The sequence below is a fragment of the Misgurnus anguillicaudatus genome, chromosome 8 (assembly GCF_027580225.2).
Source record: "Misgurnus anguillicaudatus chromosome 8, ASM2758022v2, whole genome shotgun sequence".
NCBI classification, from domain to species: Eukaryota; Metazoa; Chordata; class Actinopteri; order Cypriniformes; family Cobitidae; genus Misgurnus; species Misgurnus anguillicaudatus.
In genome coordinates, this window is record NC_073344.2 from 28,743,286 (window position 1) to 28,758,902 (window position 15,617).

The 15,617-nt window shown below is 41.7% G+C and overlaps 1 protein-coding gene across 1 annotated transcript in view; it reads left to right on the plus strand.

Moving 5' to 3' along the window:
- Window positions 1–15,617, plus strand: part of szt2 (SZT2 subunit of KICSTOR complex) — a 115,091-nt gene that overhangs the window by 25,189 nt on the left and 74,285 nt on the right. The window contains exons 28-49 of the mRNA XM_073870658.1: window positions 1,239–1,366; window positions 1,466–1,727; window positions 1,805–1,976; window positions 2,052–2,144; window positions 2,225–2,303; window positions 2,560–2,862; window positions 5,228–5,366; window positions 7,216–7,332; window positions 7,413–7,482; window positions 7,559–7,744; window positions 7,853–8,086; window positions 8,189–8,420; window positions 8,525–8,599; window positions 8,672–8,810; window positions 11,084–11,192; window positions 11,448–11,568; window positions 12,027–12,179; window positions 12,262–12,364; window positions 12,444–12,558; window positions 12,813–12,900; window positions 14,762–14,892; window positions 15,313–15,477. Of these exons, the coding sequence (XP_073726759.1) occupies window positions 1,239–1,366; window positions 1,466–1,727; window positions 1,805–1,976; window positions 2,052–2,144; window positions 2,225–2,303; window positions 2,560–2,862; window positions 5,228–5,366; window positions 7,216–7,332; window positions 7,413–7,482; window positions 7,559–7,744; window positions 7,853–8,086; window positions 8,189–8,420; window positions 8,525–8,599; window positions 8,672–8,810; window positions 11,084–11,192; window positions 11,448–11,568; window positions 12,027–12,179; window positions 12,262–12,364; window positions 12,444–12,558; window positions 12,813–12,900; window positions 14,762–14,892; window positions 15,313–15,477 (3,214 nt within the window). The remainder of the gene's footprint in view (window positions 1–1,238; window positions 1,367–1,465; window positions 1,728–1,804; window positions 1,977–2,051; window positions 2,145–2,224; window positions 2,304–2,559; window positions 2,863–5,227; window positions 5,367–7,215; window positions 7,333–7,412; window positions 7,483–7,558; window positions 7,745–7,852; window positions 8,087–8,188; window positions 8,421–8,524; window positions 8,600–8,671; window positions 8,811–11,083; window positions 11,193–11,447; window positions 11,569–12,026; window positions 12,180–12,261; window positions 12,365–12,443; window positions 12,559–12,812; window positions 12,901–14,761; window positions 14,893–15,312; window positions 15,478–15,617) is intronic.

Genomic DNA, 15,617 nt, shown 5'->3' on the forward strand with positions numbered 1-15,617 from the left:
AGCACACTCCAGACTTGTGGTCCTCCTCAGAGTCCACACTTTGATAACATCATGTAGTGCAGACTTTAGGGACCCTTGATGCGAGTCCATGTGGGTGCACTGGAGTCGTATTTTGGGACAGACTCGAGTGTCACGCCGGAAATAGGAAGAGGAGTTGCCCGTCAGTGTGAACTCCTCCCTACCGTCGTCTGACTGGTCTGATTGCCCTTTCGCAAGGACTTCTGGGTTGGTAAAGTGCGCAAAGCCTGCTAGGGGGCGCTGATGAGCACACTTCGGGGTGTAAAAAAGACAGATGGGACACCCTACGGACTCATTGACTAAGCGAGCACGCGCAATTTAAGGCCACGAGACCGAAAGTCCACATAAAGTGCGCCATTTGGGAGAGGGCCTACGTAGCCCAGGAGATGCATTGCATTTTGTCACAATGCGTTTGCGTCAAAGTCTGTGTATACATACGTGTAAAAAAAACTATACATTGCAAGATTGTGTTCGACTGCACATATGTTTAAAGCACAGAATTGATCTTTACGTTTGATTAAAATTTCTTGCGTAAGCGTTCATGACAGCTCATCTTATAAATGATTATAGTGAGTTTACTGTCATGAATCCTCAGGTAAGTAGACAATTTTCAACAGATATCTTTGATCTACTTTCTCAATAACTTACTTTCTCTCATTTTCAATAATTTTTTATTTGGACTGCAGCTTTAAAACGTAAACTTTCTGTTGAACGGCCAGCGCACATAGCAGTATTGCAATACATCTACACTTGGCTGTATAAAGGTCATCATTCTTTATTAGATGAAACAAGATTTCGGACCTAACACCCGACCTTACATCTGTATAGTTCAATTTGTGGTGTTTAATCTCAACTAATGATGCTTATGGCTGGAAATCTTGCTTGCTGCAAAGCCTGTCAGTATATTAGATTTCAGGCGACTCTGGGCCGAAGCCACACTGGATCCGCTCACTTAGGCCCAGATCCGGTGCAGATCCGGCCCAGAGTCATCTGCTGTCTGGGTAGCATATAGATGTAAAGATCATCTAGAATGTTTATATAAATGCCATCCAGCGTAATCTGGGGTGTTAAAACTTATTTTTTGGTTGTCACTTACAGTCTTTTGCTTTTTTCTGTTGTGTTGGGCTGGTGTCTGGGTTTAAACGTACAGTTAACGGTCAGTAAACGTTAAGACAAATGTGTCTTCATGTTTTTCTGGTGGTGTGTGTGTGTTTTGGCAGGTCTATTTCTCAGGAGCGCAGTAGCGCCTCCTCTTGGACTGAACTCATGGCTCATCCTCACAAACACAAAGAACTCGCCAACTACTGCAACCTGCTACAAGAGCATTACTATCAGAGCTATGTCAAAGGTCACAGAAAGGATGATTTTTTATTTAAAAAATTGTATTACAATGATACAAAGCTGCACTAGTAACATTGTTTTTGATAACATTTACGATGATTGACAGGTGTATATCGCAGCTTGCAGCAGTCTTACAGCGTGAGCTCTCAGGACGTGTTGACGGCGATGGATTACTGCGAAGAGTCGCTGCAGGAGATCGACATCACTTCCTTCCTCCAGACTCTGTGCGGACACATACGTGTGTTTCGTGAGAAACACGAACTACAGGGATACGTCGAGGTTAGCAGGTCGGGCGACGTTCCCACTACCTTCATCATCGGCGAAGATGAAGACGGAACCGACAGAGCAACACTCATGTCTTCATCCAGGTACCTGCAGTGCATTGTGTTGTTATTGTTGTAGTTATTGTTTGTGATTCATCAATGTTGGTTTTTTATGTCAAAAGTGTTGAACTGGAAGACGTGAGCGAAGCGGATTCCAGAGGAAAACTCTCTGTCCCAGCTTCCCCTCTGGCACTGGATGAACCCAAGTCTCCCAAAATCCCAGAATTCCCTTTGTCTCTCCTGCAGTCCCAGCAGAAGTGTGAGGTGTATGCTGATTTGCACAAAATCATACAGGTATATATAAGAGTACAGCTGTTAGGAGAGATACAAGAGTACACAATATCACAAAGTTTGCTTGTTTCTTTTCAGGATAAGTTCATGGAAATTGGAGCTCAGTATTTTAAGACTGTGCCTTCCAATCCGCATTATTTCTTTTACTGCCTTCCATCTTCCAAGAAAGAGGTATGTTAAACCATTCACATGCATTAAGGTTTTAGTGATTTAAATCATGTTTAAACCCATTTTTATCATAATCCATTTAGGAGGAGTCAGACAGAGAGGGCGACAGGAGACCCAGCGATGAGTGTGAAGTGTCTGATGCTGAACTAGCCACAGAAGATGGTTAGACTGAATTTAACTACAACAGGGTTAAAAGTCGTATGCATGCTGGCATTTCAAAACTGACCACGAGTAAAGCAGACCATGCAGGTCACACTATGTATTTTTAAGATATTAATATGGCCAAGCATGGTAGTAGATGCAAACGTAAATAAAAATGTCTGCTCGTTGTTTCTTCTGATCGATCCATCACTTTAAAACTCACCTAGTCCGAAAACAACTCGAGGTGTGCAGAAATAAGTGTTTTGCATGTTTGCAGAGAACGTGTCTGGCTGCTGCATCGTCACGGAAAGTGATACAGATTTGGAGGTGGAGTATCAGGAATGTGTGAATGGAAAAGCAGAGGATGTTGAAGAGGAAGTTGGGGAGGGCAGGTCACCGTCTGACTCTAACACTGTGAACCAGGACGATGATTCCTTCAGCATTTTGGATGGGGATTCACTCCTGGAGCCCGAGAGACCCCAGCCGGAGATGCCGCCTCTATTTGTGCACCTTACCTGTTCGGTTAACATGAAGAGCTGCCACGGCTCCATGCCCACACAAACACTGCCCACCTGTCTGGGTAAGACACGGGACCCGGACTGTGGCAGTAATATTAGTCAAACTTTAGCGGCTTGTGTTATGTGTGTTAAAGCTGCAATCCGTAACTTTTGCACTTGCGGCAGTAATATTAGTCAAGCTTTAGAGGCTTGTGTTGTATGTGTTAAAGCGGCAATCCGTAACTTTTGCACTTGCGGCAGTAATATTTGTCAAGCTTTAGCGGCTTGCGTTATGTGTGTTCAAGCGGCAATCCGTAACTTTTGCACTTGCGGCATTAATATTAGTCCAGCTTTAGCGGCTTGCGTTATGTGTGTTAAAGCGGCAATCCGTAACTTTTGCACTTGCAGCAGTAATATTAGTCAAGCTTTAGCGGCTTGCGTTATGTTTGTTAAAGCGGCAATCCGTAAATTTTGCACTTGCAGCAGTAATATTAGTCAAGCTTTAGCGGCTTGCTTTATGTGTGTTAAAGCGGCAATCCGTAACTTTTGCACTTTGGGCAATAATATTAGTCAAGCTTTAGCTGCTTGTGTTATGTGTTAAAGCGGCAATCTGTAACTTTTGCACTTGCGGCAGTAATATTAGTCAAGCTTTAGCGGCTTGCCTTATGTGTGTTCAAGCGGCAATCCGTAACTTTTGCTCTTGCGGCAGTAATATTAGTCAAGCTTTAGCGGCTTGCGTTATGTGTGTTAAAGCAACAATCCGTAACTTTTGCACTTGCGGCAGTAATTTTTTGTCAGGCTTTAGCGGCTTGCGTTATGTGTGTTAAAGCGGCAATCCGTAACTTTTGCACTTGCGGCAGTAATATTTTTCAAGCTTTAGCGGCTTGCGTTATGTGTGTTAAAGCGGCAATCCGTAACTTTTGCACTTGCGGCAGTAATATTAGTCAAGCTTTAGCGGCTTGCGTTATGTGTGTTAAAGCGGCAATCCGTAACTTTTGCACTTGCGGCAGTAATATTAGTCAAGCTTTAGCGGCTTGCGTTATGTGTGTTAAAGCGGCAATCCGTAACTTTTGCACTTGCGGCAGTAATATTAGTCAAGCTTTAGCGGCTTGCGTTATGTGTGTTAGAGCGGCAATCAGTAACTTTTGCACTTGCGGCAGTAATATTTTTCAAGCTTTAGCGGCTTGTGTTATGTGTGTTAAAGCGGCAATCCGTTAATTTTGCACTTGCGGCAGTAATATTAGTCAAGCTTTAGCAGCTTGCCTTATGTGTGTTCAAGCGGCAATCCGTAACTTTTGCATTTGCGGCAGTAATATTTTTCAAGCTTTAGCGTCTTGCGTTATGTGTGTTAAAGCGGCAATCCGTAACTTTTGCACTTGCGGCAGTAATATTAGTCAAGCTTTAGCGGCTTGCGTTATGTGTGTTAAAGCGGCAATCCGTAACTTTTGCACTTGCGGCAGTAATATTAGTCAAGCTTTAGCGGCTTGCGTTATGTGTGTTAAAGCGGCAATCCGTAACTTTTGCACTTGCGGCAGTAATATTAGTCAAGCTTTAGCGGCTTGCGTTATGTGTGTTAAAGCGGCAATCCGTAACTTTTGCACTTGCGGCAGTAATATTAGTCAAGCTTTAGCGGCTTGCCTTATGTGTGTTCAAGCGGCAATCCGTAACTTTTGCACTTGCGGCAGTAATATTAGTCAAGCTTTAGCGGCTTGCGTTATGTGTGTTAAAGCGGCAATCCGTAACTTTTGCACTTGCGGCAGTAATATTAGTCAAGCTTTAGCGGCTTGCGTTATGTGTGTTAAAGCGGCAATCCGTAACTTTTGCACTTGCGGCAGTAATATTAGTCAAGCTTTAGCGGCTTGCGTTATGTGTGTTAAAGCGGCAATCCGTAACTTTTGCACTTGCGGCAGTAATATAAGTCAAGCTTTAGCGGCTTGCGTTATGTGTGTTAAAGCGGCAATCAGTAACTTTTGCACTTGCGGCAGTGATATTTTTCAAGCTTTAGCGGCTTGTGTTATGTGTGTTAAAGCGGCAATCCGTAACTTTTGCACTTGCGGCAGTAATATTAGTCAAGCTTTAGCGGCTTGCGCTATATGTGTTAAAGCTGCAATCCAAAAGTTTTGCCTACTCGGTGCGGATGAATCTGAGGTTACCACATCAGAGTGGATCTGTCATTTTACATTGACATGACACTAGAAGTACCTCCTAAAAATCATACGCGCTGTTTTCGTGTGTGTACCTTTAAATGCAAATGAGCTACTGCTCCTCATTCCCTTACCAAAAGATACCGTGGGCACTTTCAGTTAAAATTTATAGGATTCCTGTGACTACAGTCTGAGACAATAGTATCAATAGTACAATAAATTTACTTACATTATACATGTTTAGTTTGAAACCGATCACTCTGTCCTTTAGTAATTGCCATGTGTTTGTGATTTGTTGTTGCAGGGGAAGTTATTTCCTGTCTTGAGAATGCAGAGAATCTTCAGTCTGTGGATCTGAATGAGTTGTCGGTGACTCTTGACATATTTGTGCTTACGTTACCACTGGAGATTGAAGCCATGCCCCCTGATTTCTGTCACAACAGGTCAGTGCTTCATGAGCCCTGCTTCAAAACCAAGTGAAGTGCCCTACTTGGCCTGCCTCATAGGCTGATCTGTTATGCACTACGTAGACAGCAACTTTGTGCACCATTAACACAGCACGTTCCCTTTTTCCAACATTTACTTTTTTCCTCTCAGACAGTGCATTTTGAGTACATTAGTGCTGCCGCGAATAGTCGACGTAGTCGACGTAATCGACGATGAAAATTTGTCGACGGCAATTTTTTTAGTCGAGGAGTCGCATATTTATTTTTTTCCGTCTCAAACGGCCCACTGTAATTCTGTCTCATGTCTCAAATGGCTCAATGTAATTCACCTCCACACCAGTCTGTGCGCTGTTTGCGCCCTGCTGGTTAATCTGCTACGCTATCATCTTTCTTCCCTCTCCCCCTGCCTTCACTGCTTTAATTTTGAAAAATTGGCGGTGGCAGGTGAGTCTATGGAATTATGAGTCGGAAAGCTTCCGAAGTATGAAAGTATTTTAAGCCAAGTTGTGATAAAAGAGTGGTCTGTTACACCGTGCCAAACGTCGCTGGCTTATCACGGGAGCACAACGACAATGCACGAGCATCTCAAACGAAAACACTCGGGAGTTATTGACGATACACCCACAGAGAATAGGACAACGTAAGTAACTGTTATATGATTATTAATGAAACAGCGAGCTAGTCAGTACTGTTTTATTAACTCTTTTGAGAAGTACAATGACTCTGTCTTTGGATGTTAAAGGCTATCAGTGTTTGCTCGTGATTCCGCCACGGAATCAACACTGGGCGCAACAAATAGATTTTTCATGATTCCCATTTACATTTTTATTTTACTATTTTAAACGGCTCAATTCATTGTTGCGAGTGTTCAGCGCGTCTCTCTCTCTCTCTCTCTCTCTCTCTCTATATATCACTCATGTTGCTTGCAGCGCCTCGACCGCGCGCGCCTCTCTCTTACGTGACAGTGAAAAGGTGGCAGTGTTTTTAATGTACTTTCTTTTTCGCGTAAACGTCAACATTCACAGATGTCTCTGACAAAGACGACTGTTCGAGTTAACATGACTTGAAGAAAGATTAGCAGTAGTGTGAGTCTGTGTGCGAGCTTTCTCCCTCCCTATGATGCTGTATGCCGTGTTCTGTAGTCTATGTAACAACAACAACAGTGTATTCTCTTATATTTCTGAATTTGCACCGAATTGTCTGTGCTATATCACTCGCATTTAAAATCAAGAAATGGCTCAAAACACAACAACAATTATGAGAAGAGCAACAGCAGTAAAGCTACAATGTAAATGTATGGTGATTTTTGCATATCTAAATCAGGATTTTAGCAGCAGTTAAAGGAACAGCTGGTTGGATAAAAAACGAGGTGATGGGTCATGTTTAGTCACTATTTTATAGGCTACAACAGAACAGATAATATGTAAAATAGCATTCAGTTGTGTTAAAATGCAATATAAGATCAAAGAGTAGAAGTGAAACATTTCATATTTTTGTTAAGCATCTTCTTTGCACTGGAAGTTTTTATTATTATTTATATTGTTTACATTGTAATTTTTTATTTGGTAACATTTAAGTTATTCATATTGTTTATGACACACCGGTGGGTTCAAAATAAAATGGACACAATGAAATAACAAACACTTGAGTTTTTTTTAATTAGTCGTTTAGAATAGTCGACTATTCGAAAAATTAGTCGAAAGATTAGTCGTTAGAAAATTAGTCGTTAGTGGCAGCACTAGAGTACATACAGGGCTTTTTCAAAAACAATATAAGATAATTTATCTGCTCACCAAGTCGTAAAAAAGCATCATTACTTAATTATGTAAATGTTTGATGTATGCAGGTACACCTCAGAGAGCAGCGTGTCTCTGAATCGCTCTCCTGGACAGCCATCATCTTACCGCTCAGACGAGGAGCTCATGGGAGATCTAGACGGCCTGCGAGGGGTCGGTGTGGAGGGGTGAGTATTTAGACATCAGCGGATCTTAAGTCGTCTCTAAACACGGGCATTCAAACCCTTATTCATTTCATCTTCTGCAGTATGTCTGGAGATCCTCTGTCCAAACTTCCAGTCCCTCACAAAATGGCAGTTTTGGCCACCATGGATGAGGTAAGAGTCAGTTTTTATGGCTTGGTTACATAGTCAAATATGAATTAGTTTCATATTGTTTTTCTGATTCGTTCAGATCCGCTGGCTACTGGAAGATGAGATCGTCTCGGCTCTACGACACTCCTCCGTAATCAACTCCTCCACCCTGCAGAAGGTCTCCGATCACGTGTGCCGTTCCAGCGGCCGACCGCAGTGTTACAGCGAAGTCGTTCCTCTGCAGTTTGTGTTCGGTCCCGAACAATCCCTGGAAAAGTTTCAAGAGGTTCGATGACCTTTATTAGTGTAGATAAGACTCCTCAGAACAGGTGGAGTATAAGAGATTACGTTCTCCCCCGCTGTTTAATAACACACGCTCGCTTTGCCACCGCAGGAGTTCAAGAGGCTATCGATTCCCGGATACCTGCTGAACGCCGAGCAAGACAACTTCCACTACGTGTCTCTCAGTCGGCAGCGGGCTCACAGACTTCAGGCTGCTAGACAGCTGTCTCGCATGACGACTGAATATTCGCAGCAGACCGACGTCTGTCCTGAGGTGGGCAATAGATCCACAGCGACCCTCACCACATGTGACGAAGAACCAATAAAAACAGAGCTAGATGTTAAGGTTATTAAAAAAGCAGTGTTTTCACCATAACTAGTTAACCATGACACCTTCTGAACAAGGGAGGTTTGCTTTGTAAAGTCCTGTATTGCTTTCTCCCAACAGAATTATCACGGAGACGGAGATACCCAGCAGGTGTGGAACGACTCAGACCCGCGACCCACCGAGTCATCTGATCCTGGTCCGATCAAACAATCAGAGGCGGAAGAGACTCAATCTCAAAATGCATCCGTCCTGCAGATGGGCAGCAGCATGGAGCGATCGTCCGATCACACGTCCCCTCCTAAAACACCTTCTGCCGCCAGTTTGGCCGAGTCCATGCAGTCCGTCACACACAGTAAGTGACCGATAGTGAATCTGTGGTCTGTTCGTGGCCTTAGATGGTCTGTCAGCATCACAGCTTATTTTTTACCAAGAAAGGTTCACACATTTGCTTTTTAGGCAGTGGGAAACGGCAGCCCAGTCGAGTTCAGAGCGTGGTGTCAAGTCAAGGCAGTCTGGACTCAGATATGCTGGGTAAGATACGTTTACTTAATGTGCATTACATCATCATTCCTCGTGTTCCTCATCTGTCTGTATGTGTTTCAGGTTATGATGGAGGCAGCAGTGATTCGGAGTGTGACGGACCCACTATGAACGAACAGGAGAGACGGACGCCCCTCATGCCTGATTTCTGGCTCATCATCAGAATTCATCACGACAGGGTGGAGGTCTTCTCTCACGCCAGGTACAAAGACACGCACGTTTGAAATTCATGTCTGGAACGTGTCAAATACATCAAACCAATAGTTAGCAATCTTTAGGCTGTTCCAAGCTTTATAATGGTAGAAAACCGGATCCATGACTTTCAAACCAAAAAAGTACATCCTTGGTTAAATCGACTTCTAATTCGTAACTGCCGTTGTTTTGGTCTCTCTGTGTTCGACGCTATTGTCAGTGGCGTGCTGTGACTTCTCTTCTGGGGAGGCAGGAATGCGAAACTCGTCAAAACATGCATGTGTGTCGCTCGTGTGTCGGTCAAAATATGTGTTCGGCGCATCATGGTTCATTTTAAAATGTGGGCCTGCTGCAGGTGCGTCGAAGCGGTTTATGATAAAAGAGACGCTCGCGCTTGCCAAATACTCGCCTAAACTCATGTGAAATCAGAGTTTAAGTGTTAAGCGTTTAGTATCGTGTGAACTCGAGCATCTCTTTTATCATAAACCCCTCTGGGCACCAAGCACGTATTTTGACGTATTTTGCATGATGCACATAGGTTCACATGACACGGCAACTAGGGGTGCGACGAGATCTCATCCGACGATCTCGCGAGATTAAATATGTATCACAAAATTAATTATGTCACGAGATTTCTCGTGGAGGTGAAATGCCGGGCGTTTCTCAGACAAAAGGCTGCATCCTTTTGAGGGCGCATTTGTAGACGTCATAAAGACTGTCTTATTACAGAATATTAACAATTATAAAGTTTACTATTATATTTAGTTAATCGTAAATTGTTGTAATATGCTTATGACTTGCGAATGCAATGCTCAGTTAACTGAAATAAAGCAGGCTTGATGACGTATGCAGCCTGCCTATACGACCTCTTGATGCTGCAGCTTTCTGTTTGAGAAACGGACACTGTCCTCCTGATATAAAGTTAAGTTTCTGGCTAAACCTTTTACAGAGCATGCATTATATTCTGTCTTTTACTGCGTGTGCTTTTTTGTTTGGGTTTCCAATAATGTTCATCGGAGACGCGTTGTGTTTGTCTGTTAATCAGTGTCAGATGTGAAGTCTCAGCAGATTAACCCCTCACTCGAAATTGACATGATTTTATGTCTGCATGTATCATTTCAACATATAAACGTTGTTTTGCTAAAAAGTAACCTTCTGAAATAAAACTAACAGAAGCGGGTCCTTTTGCGCCCCCCTGCAGGCATTTGTTATAATACATAATGCTGGTGTATTACAAAGGGTACATAGTCATACTATATTACTGTAATGTGTTTACTTGTTTTGATGGTTTATTTGAACCAGTTATTACTGCATTATTATGTCATTTTAAAGGTTACTTCTCACTTGGGGCTATTTTTACCACCAAAAAATATCAAATTACTTCATTATCAATTAGCAAAATAATTGTTAGGGACAGTCCCAGATTAGTTAAAACATTTCAAAATAACATGATTTGAGTTTCCTCTTAATTTATTTTATCATTGAGGATTTCTTAAAAAATGTCAGAATCTCGTCTCGTTCTTGTGAACCCAATATCGTGTCTCGTCTCGTCTTGTGGATTAGGTGTCTCGTCACACCCTTAACGGCAACACACATTTTGACATGATGCATGATGCACATTGGTTCACATGACACGGCGAACACAAATTTTGACATGACGCATCATGCACATAGGTTCACATGACGCGGCGAAAACATATTTTGACATGACGCATGATGCACATAGGTTTACATTTTGGCATGATGCACATAGGTTCACATTTTGACATGATGCACATAGGTTCACATGACATGGCGAACACTTATTTTGACATGATCCATTGGCTAATCACATGCCTGCGTTGTGTTTTCCTGCAAATATAGAAGAGAAAAAACAAGATGATAAATATTTTTCATAAGGATTTCAAATTGTTTATGGGCATAACCAGGTCATCATTTGATTGATTCGAGCACATTCTCACAATGTCTATGTTCAGATTTAAGCTTGCAAACATCAAGGCGAACATGAGCCTTGAGATTTCTCTCCCTTGTATGTTTACGTTCGTAATGATGGTCTGCGTTCGCTCGCTTCTAAAATACACCGCTAACAAGAGCATCAAGGTTTTTTATAATGAGTCAATTGCAAATTTGTGTCCCCGGACATGCAAACATAGTTACGTTTTGCATTTCTATCTGTGACCATTAAACGCTTTGTACTCGTTGAACTCGTTGAAGTTTTTTTTTGCATTATGGGATGATTTGTGATTAAACCTCACGCTCTAGACGTTTGTTTTGTGTCGACAGGAGCTTCAACAGAGGAAAAGAGGAGGAAGAGGATGAGATCCCAGAGTTCTTGCGTCTTCATCAGCTGGTGGTGAGGAGGATCGGAGAAATGTGCAGAACGGTCAACCAGGTACAAAGCAGAATAGTCTTAGAAAGCTTAATCGGGCCAAGAACATTTGTCTGACATGTACAGATGACAAATCGAGGGTGGGAATATACTACACAGGCTTTCGTGCTCAGATTTTAAATCGCAATTATTGCTTGCGTGTAGCACAAAATATATTGTCCAGCTGAATATCTTGGCCTTAGTACTTGGATAAGTAATGGGTCCTTAACACCTTTTCTCAGTTGTTTTTCGCTAACCTTTGAACTTTTTGCTTCACAGCGCCTCCTACTGCAGGACCTGCATGATAGTCACGTGTGTCACTCACTCCTGGTGGCTGAGAGCGAGGAAGACATCTGGAAACATGAATCTCTCTACAGGCCTCGCATGACCAATTCAGACGGTACAGAAGACATCTACATAAGAGCTTAACCCGTGTTAGCTACATATACCAGAGCCACACACTGTTGGACAATGAGTCTTATGGCATTCAGTAATAACACCTAACGATTGCTCTTTAAATTCAATCACATTCCCACAATAGCACACTTTGCAAAAACCCACAGGAAGTTCATATCAAGGTTAACATGAATGAGAGATTTTGGCAGCTGCGCAGGTCCCCTCTTTCGCTCCAGTTTTATAGCCGCAGTTTAGCGTGAATTACTGCTAATGTCCCAATATCGCAGACTGTTTCGGCTCTGACTGTGCAAATGAATTTGATCCAGAACACAGCGGAGACAAATTACCGAATGCCTCAGTTGTGTCGTACAACTCTGTCGAGTTCAGATAATCCCGCTAATCTCTCCTTTGTTATAAAAGTGTTACGATGAAAGTCTTTATTGCACCTCTTTTCTGTCCCAGACTACAATGCAGATGAGAGCTATCAGCCTCGGGACTACCTCGCCGCCACCATGCAATTCATACCTGGGTACTTTGCTTGCGATGTGGTTTGGAGTACCGTCATTTACATTCACCCGCGCCTCAAGATGGGGCCCAACATGGGTGTTGCACGCGGTAAGTGTGCGGCTGTGTGCCGTTCCTCGTAAAGTATGTATTTTATATCCCAAATATAATTTTTCCTCTCTCTTTTGTTTAGCTATGCAAGCTTTGCGTTCGGTCCTAAATGCCTTTTGTGTGGTCAACCGTAAAAACATGTTTGTGTATCAGGAGCGATCCACCAAATCCGTCTTCTATCTCCGGTGAGTCAATACCTCGTAATCAAGCATATATATATTCGTTTTCTGCAATTGTTTTTTATTCCCATCTCTCTCTCTGTAGACTCTCTGAGACTTGTCAGACAGGGAGATACAGCGATCTGGACAGAAACGTGCACGTGGTTCGCTCCGTGAGTCTGGCACGCAGCCAGGAGCCGCTCGGCTCCGAGGACCTCACGGTAACGTTCACATACTGTCACTTCTCATTAAGCTTTAGGAAACTGGAGCCCTCAGGAGCCATTAGGGCTCCGATTGCCGTCTAGTTTGAATGATTTACCTGCTGCTTACAAAGCACCGACCTGTCCTTGCATTTATGGCGCCACATCCTGAAGTGATGAGAGAGATCTGAGAGATTGTGTTGTGTTTATAGACTGAAAACAGGTCAGGGAATGTTTTCCCAAGAGCATCTTTAATGCATCTTACGTGTACACAGGGTCCTCGCTCATCTCTGGAAAGTTCGAGGCTGGTTGGACAAGTGGACAAACACATATTATTGCTGGTCCACGGCGTGGGGACTGCAGGTGAGAGACAAATAGTGCATTTCTTTCTACGTGCCGTCTGCATAATTGCAAAAGCAATTATGGTGATCAGATAATGACATGATCACTCAATCAAAATTTGTGCTAAATGCGTTTTGGGTGATTCTCACAAAATCCAGATTTAAAAGGTGTCCAGCATCACAATTTTTAAAAAGCCCTTGAAGCCATTTTTTTGCACATATAAGATTAAGGTCTGAACTTAATATAACCATTATTTTTGGAGGATTTAAAAAATATTTCCTATAGAATTATTTAAATGTTTTAGATTATCATTATCAAAAATGATCATTACCGCAACATGATATTACATTAAATATATGCATTTACAAACTCACGTTTTGGTAATGAGAACTACAAAGTTGTCTAGGTACTACGACAAACAAAATTTCAACTTTTATCTGGAAAGAAAAAATAAGAACTGCTTACCTGGTAGCCATCTTGAGTGTCACAGTCAATTATGTCCCTTCCAACAAATTTTGAGGGCTTAAACAATGATTGAAAATTGTTGCGGAGGATGAGAAAATTGGTCTTGGACACATTTATATTCCTTATTATTGTCTCTACATTTACCAATGATCACCAAACACCACATGTTTCTTTACTGTAAATGTTTATAGTTTTACATGCACTGAAGCTTTTTATTTTTTAGATTTTTTATTATAAATATTTTCATGTCAAAGAACCCAAATCATGAACACATTGCGGTAATGAAAAATGTTCCCTTAAATGTGAAAAAAACAACAAAAATTGGTTTGTATGATGTCATTTGAAATCATGTGAAAAAATAGTACATGAAGAGATGTTTGTAACTGTATGCTGCTTATTTTGATAGCATTTACTTTTTTATCAAAATGTTTCATGACACCTCATAAGTCGAATTTTGCGAGAATCACCCGTTTTGCATCATGCGGGTCAATTTTTTATAAAATTGTATTTGTTGCTGCTAAATGTGAATGCTAACTTCACAATGTCAATTGTGTCAGTAAAGTTGTGTAGTTGCATTTTATGAATAAGACCTTGTCTGTAATGAGCTTTAATCACATGGTAGGCGTGTTTACAATGTAATAAATGATGACTTGATTGAAATGCTGGCGCTATTTCAGCGCTTTTACTTTCGAGCTAGTGAATGATGTACTGCACCCAAAACAGCAGTATTGATTTTGGGCAGAATCAGACTCTCAATGTCATTTAAAACCACCTGCATTACTTTTTGGAGTATGTAGGGGGCACTGTTGCTCTTTATCCTGTGTACTGACAATAGGGCTATGATGTCATTTCTGTGCTATAAATGCTTGTACTTTAACTGCAGGGCTATTCACAGCAACCCTTTAATAGTTTTCCCATTTTACTTATGTAATGTGACGTGTTTGTGAGTGAAACAGAATATTTGATCAAATAAGTGGCATTATGAATTGATAGGACATAAACAAGGTTTCTATGTTATGGATGGTTCTTGATGACATCATCGAGAAAGGAAAGTCATTTATTTGATTGAATTTTAATAAAAGACAATAATTTTTCAGAGATGATGAATTGTGCATAATACGTTAAAGGGGTCATATGACGTTGCTAAAAGAACATATTTGGTGTAATGCAATCTGTTTATGCATTTTAAGGCACACTGTTTTCACATGCCGTACGGTATTGTTGCGCCTCTATGCGTAATCTTTTTATAACATAAATTTTTAACAAGCTCATCGTACTGAAAAGTGCGGTGTGCCCTGATTGGCCAGATCTCCAGTGCGTTGTGATTTGAACAAATTATCTTATATAAGAAATAAATAAATGTTGATGGGCTGATTTAAAGCGCTGGTTTAATTTGTGTTTGTCCTGTGATTGACAGGTCCAGAGATCACTGATGAACTAGTTAAGGTTTTGAGGAAGCGTTTGGACGAAGCCACGTTGGACATCATCACTGTCATGCTGGTCAGAAACTGCAAACTGACTCCTGCAGATGTGGAGTTTATTTCGACTGTTTCTGTGTTCGTCTTTCTCCCCTTTAGACAACTATAAATGAATCTGCAGAGCTTGAACAGAGCCAAACACGTGACCGTCAGCATAGTGTCTGAAAATCTAACAGATATAACAGCCAGACACGTTTCATATGTGAGCATATTTAAAAGTTGTGTGGCACGTTGTGGGTTTATTTCAAAGCGATCAGATGTATGATTTGGACTTGGTGGATGATGAAAGGAGGAAAAGAGTTTCATGCATTATATGCGTCTTGTTTCCGATGCATTCCCACAATGATCCACAGCTGCAGTGCATTTCTCACCACCTGGATTCAAGAAAAATGAGTCTAGTTAGTTACTTAGTTAGTTTCTCTGGCAGTCGCTCTTGTTTATTACATTATTTATTATACCTTTTAATTCCAGCGTTTCATCTTGTTCTCAGTTTATTCAGCCTCCAGGCTCTCCTGCTACTGAAGTGATGGAGTTCTGCCTGCCTCAGTACTGCATGCCGTGGATCCAGGCTGTCGCTCACTACCTCCGTCAGAACCTCCTCATCTTCCTCCACATACCCAAATACACCGACAGCAACACTGTACACCACTTCAAGGTAAAAGCAGAGGATAGCCTTTCATTTATGTTGTAACAGCATTGCTTCAGTGGCGCAGAGCATTGCGTTCATTTGCAATGGGACACACATACCGATAAAATGTATAGCTTTAATGCCCTGTAGGTTGTTTTGGATAAAAG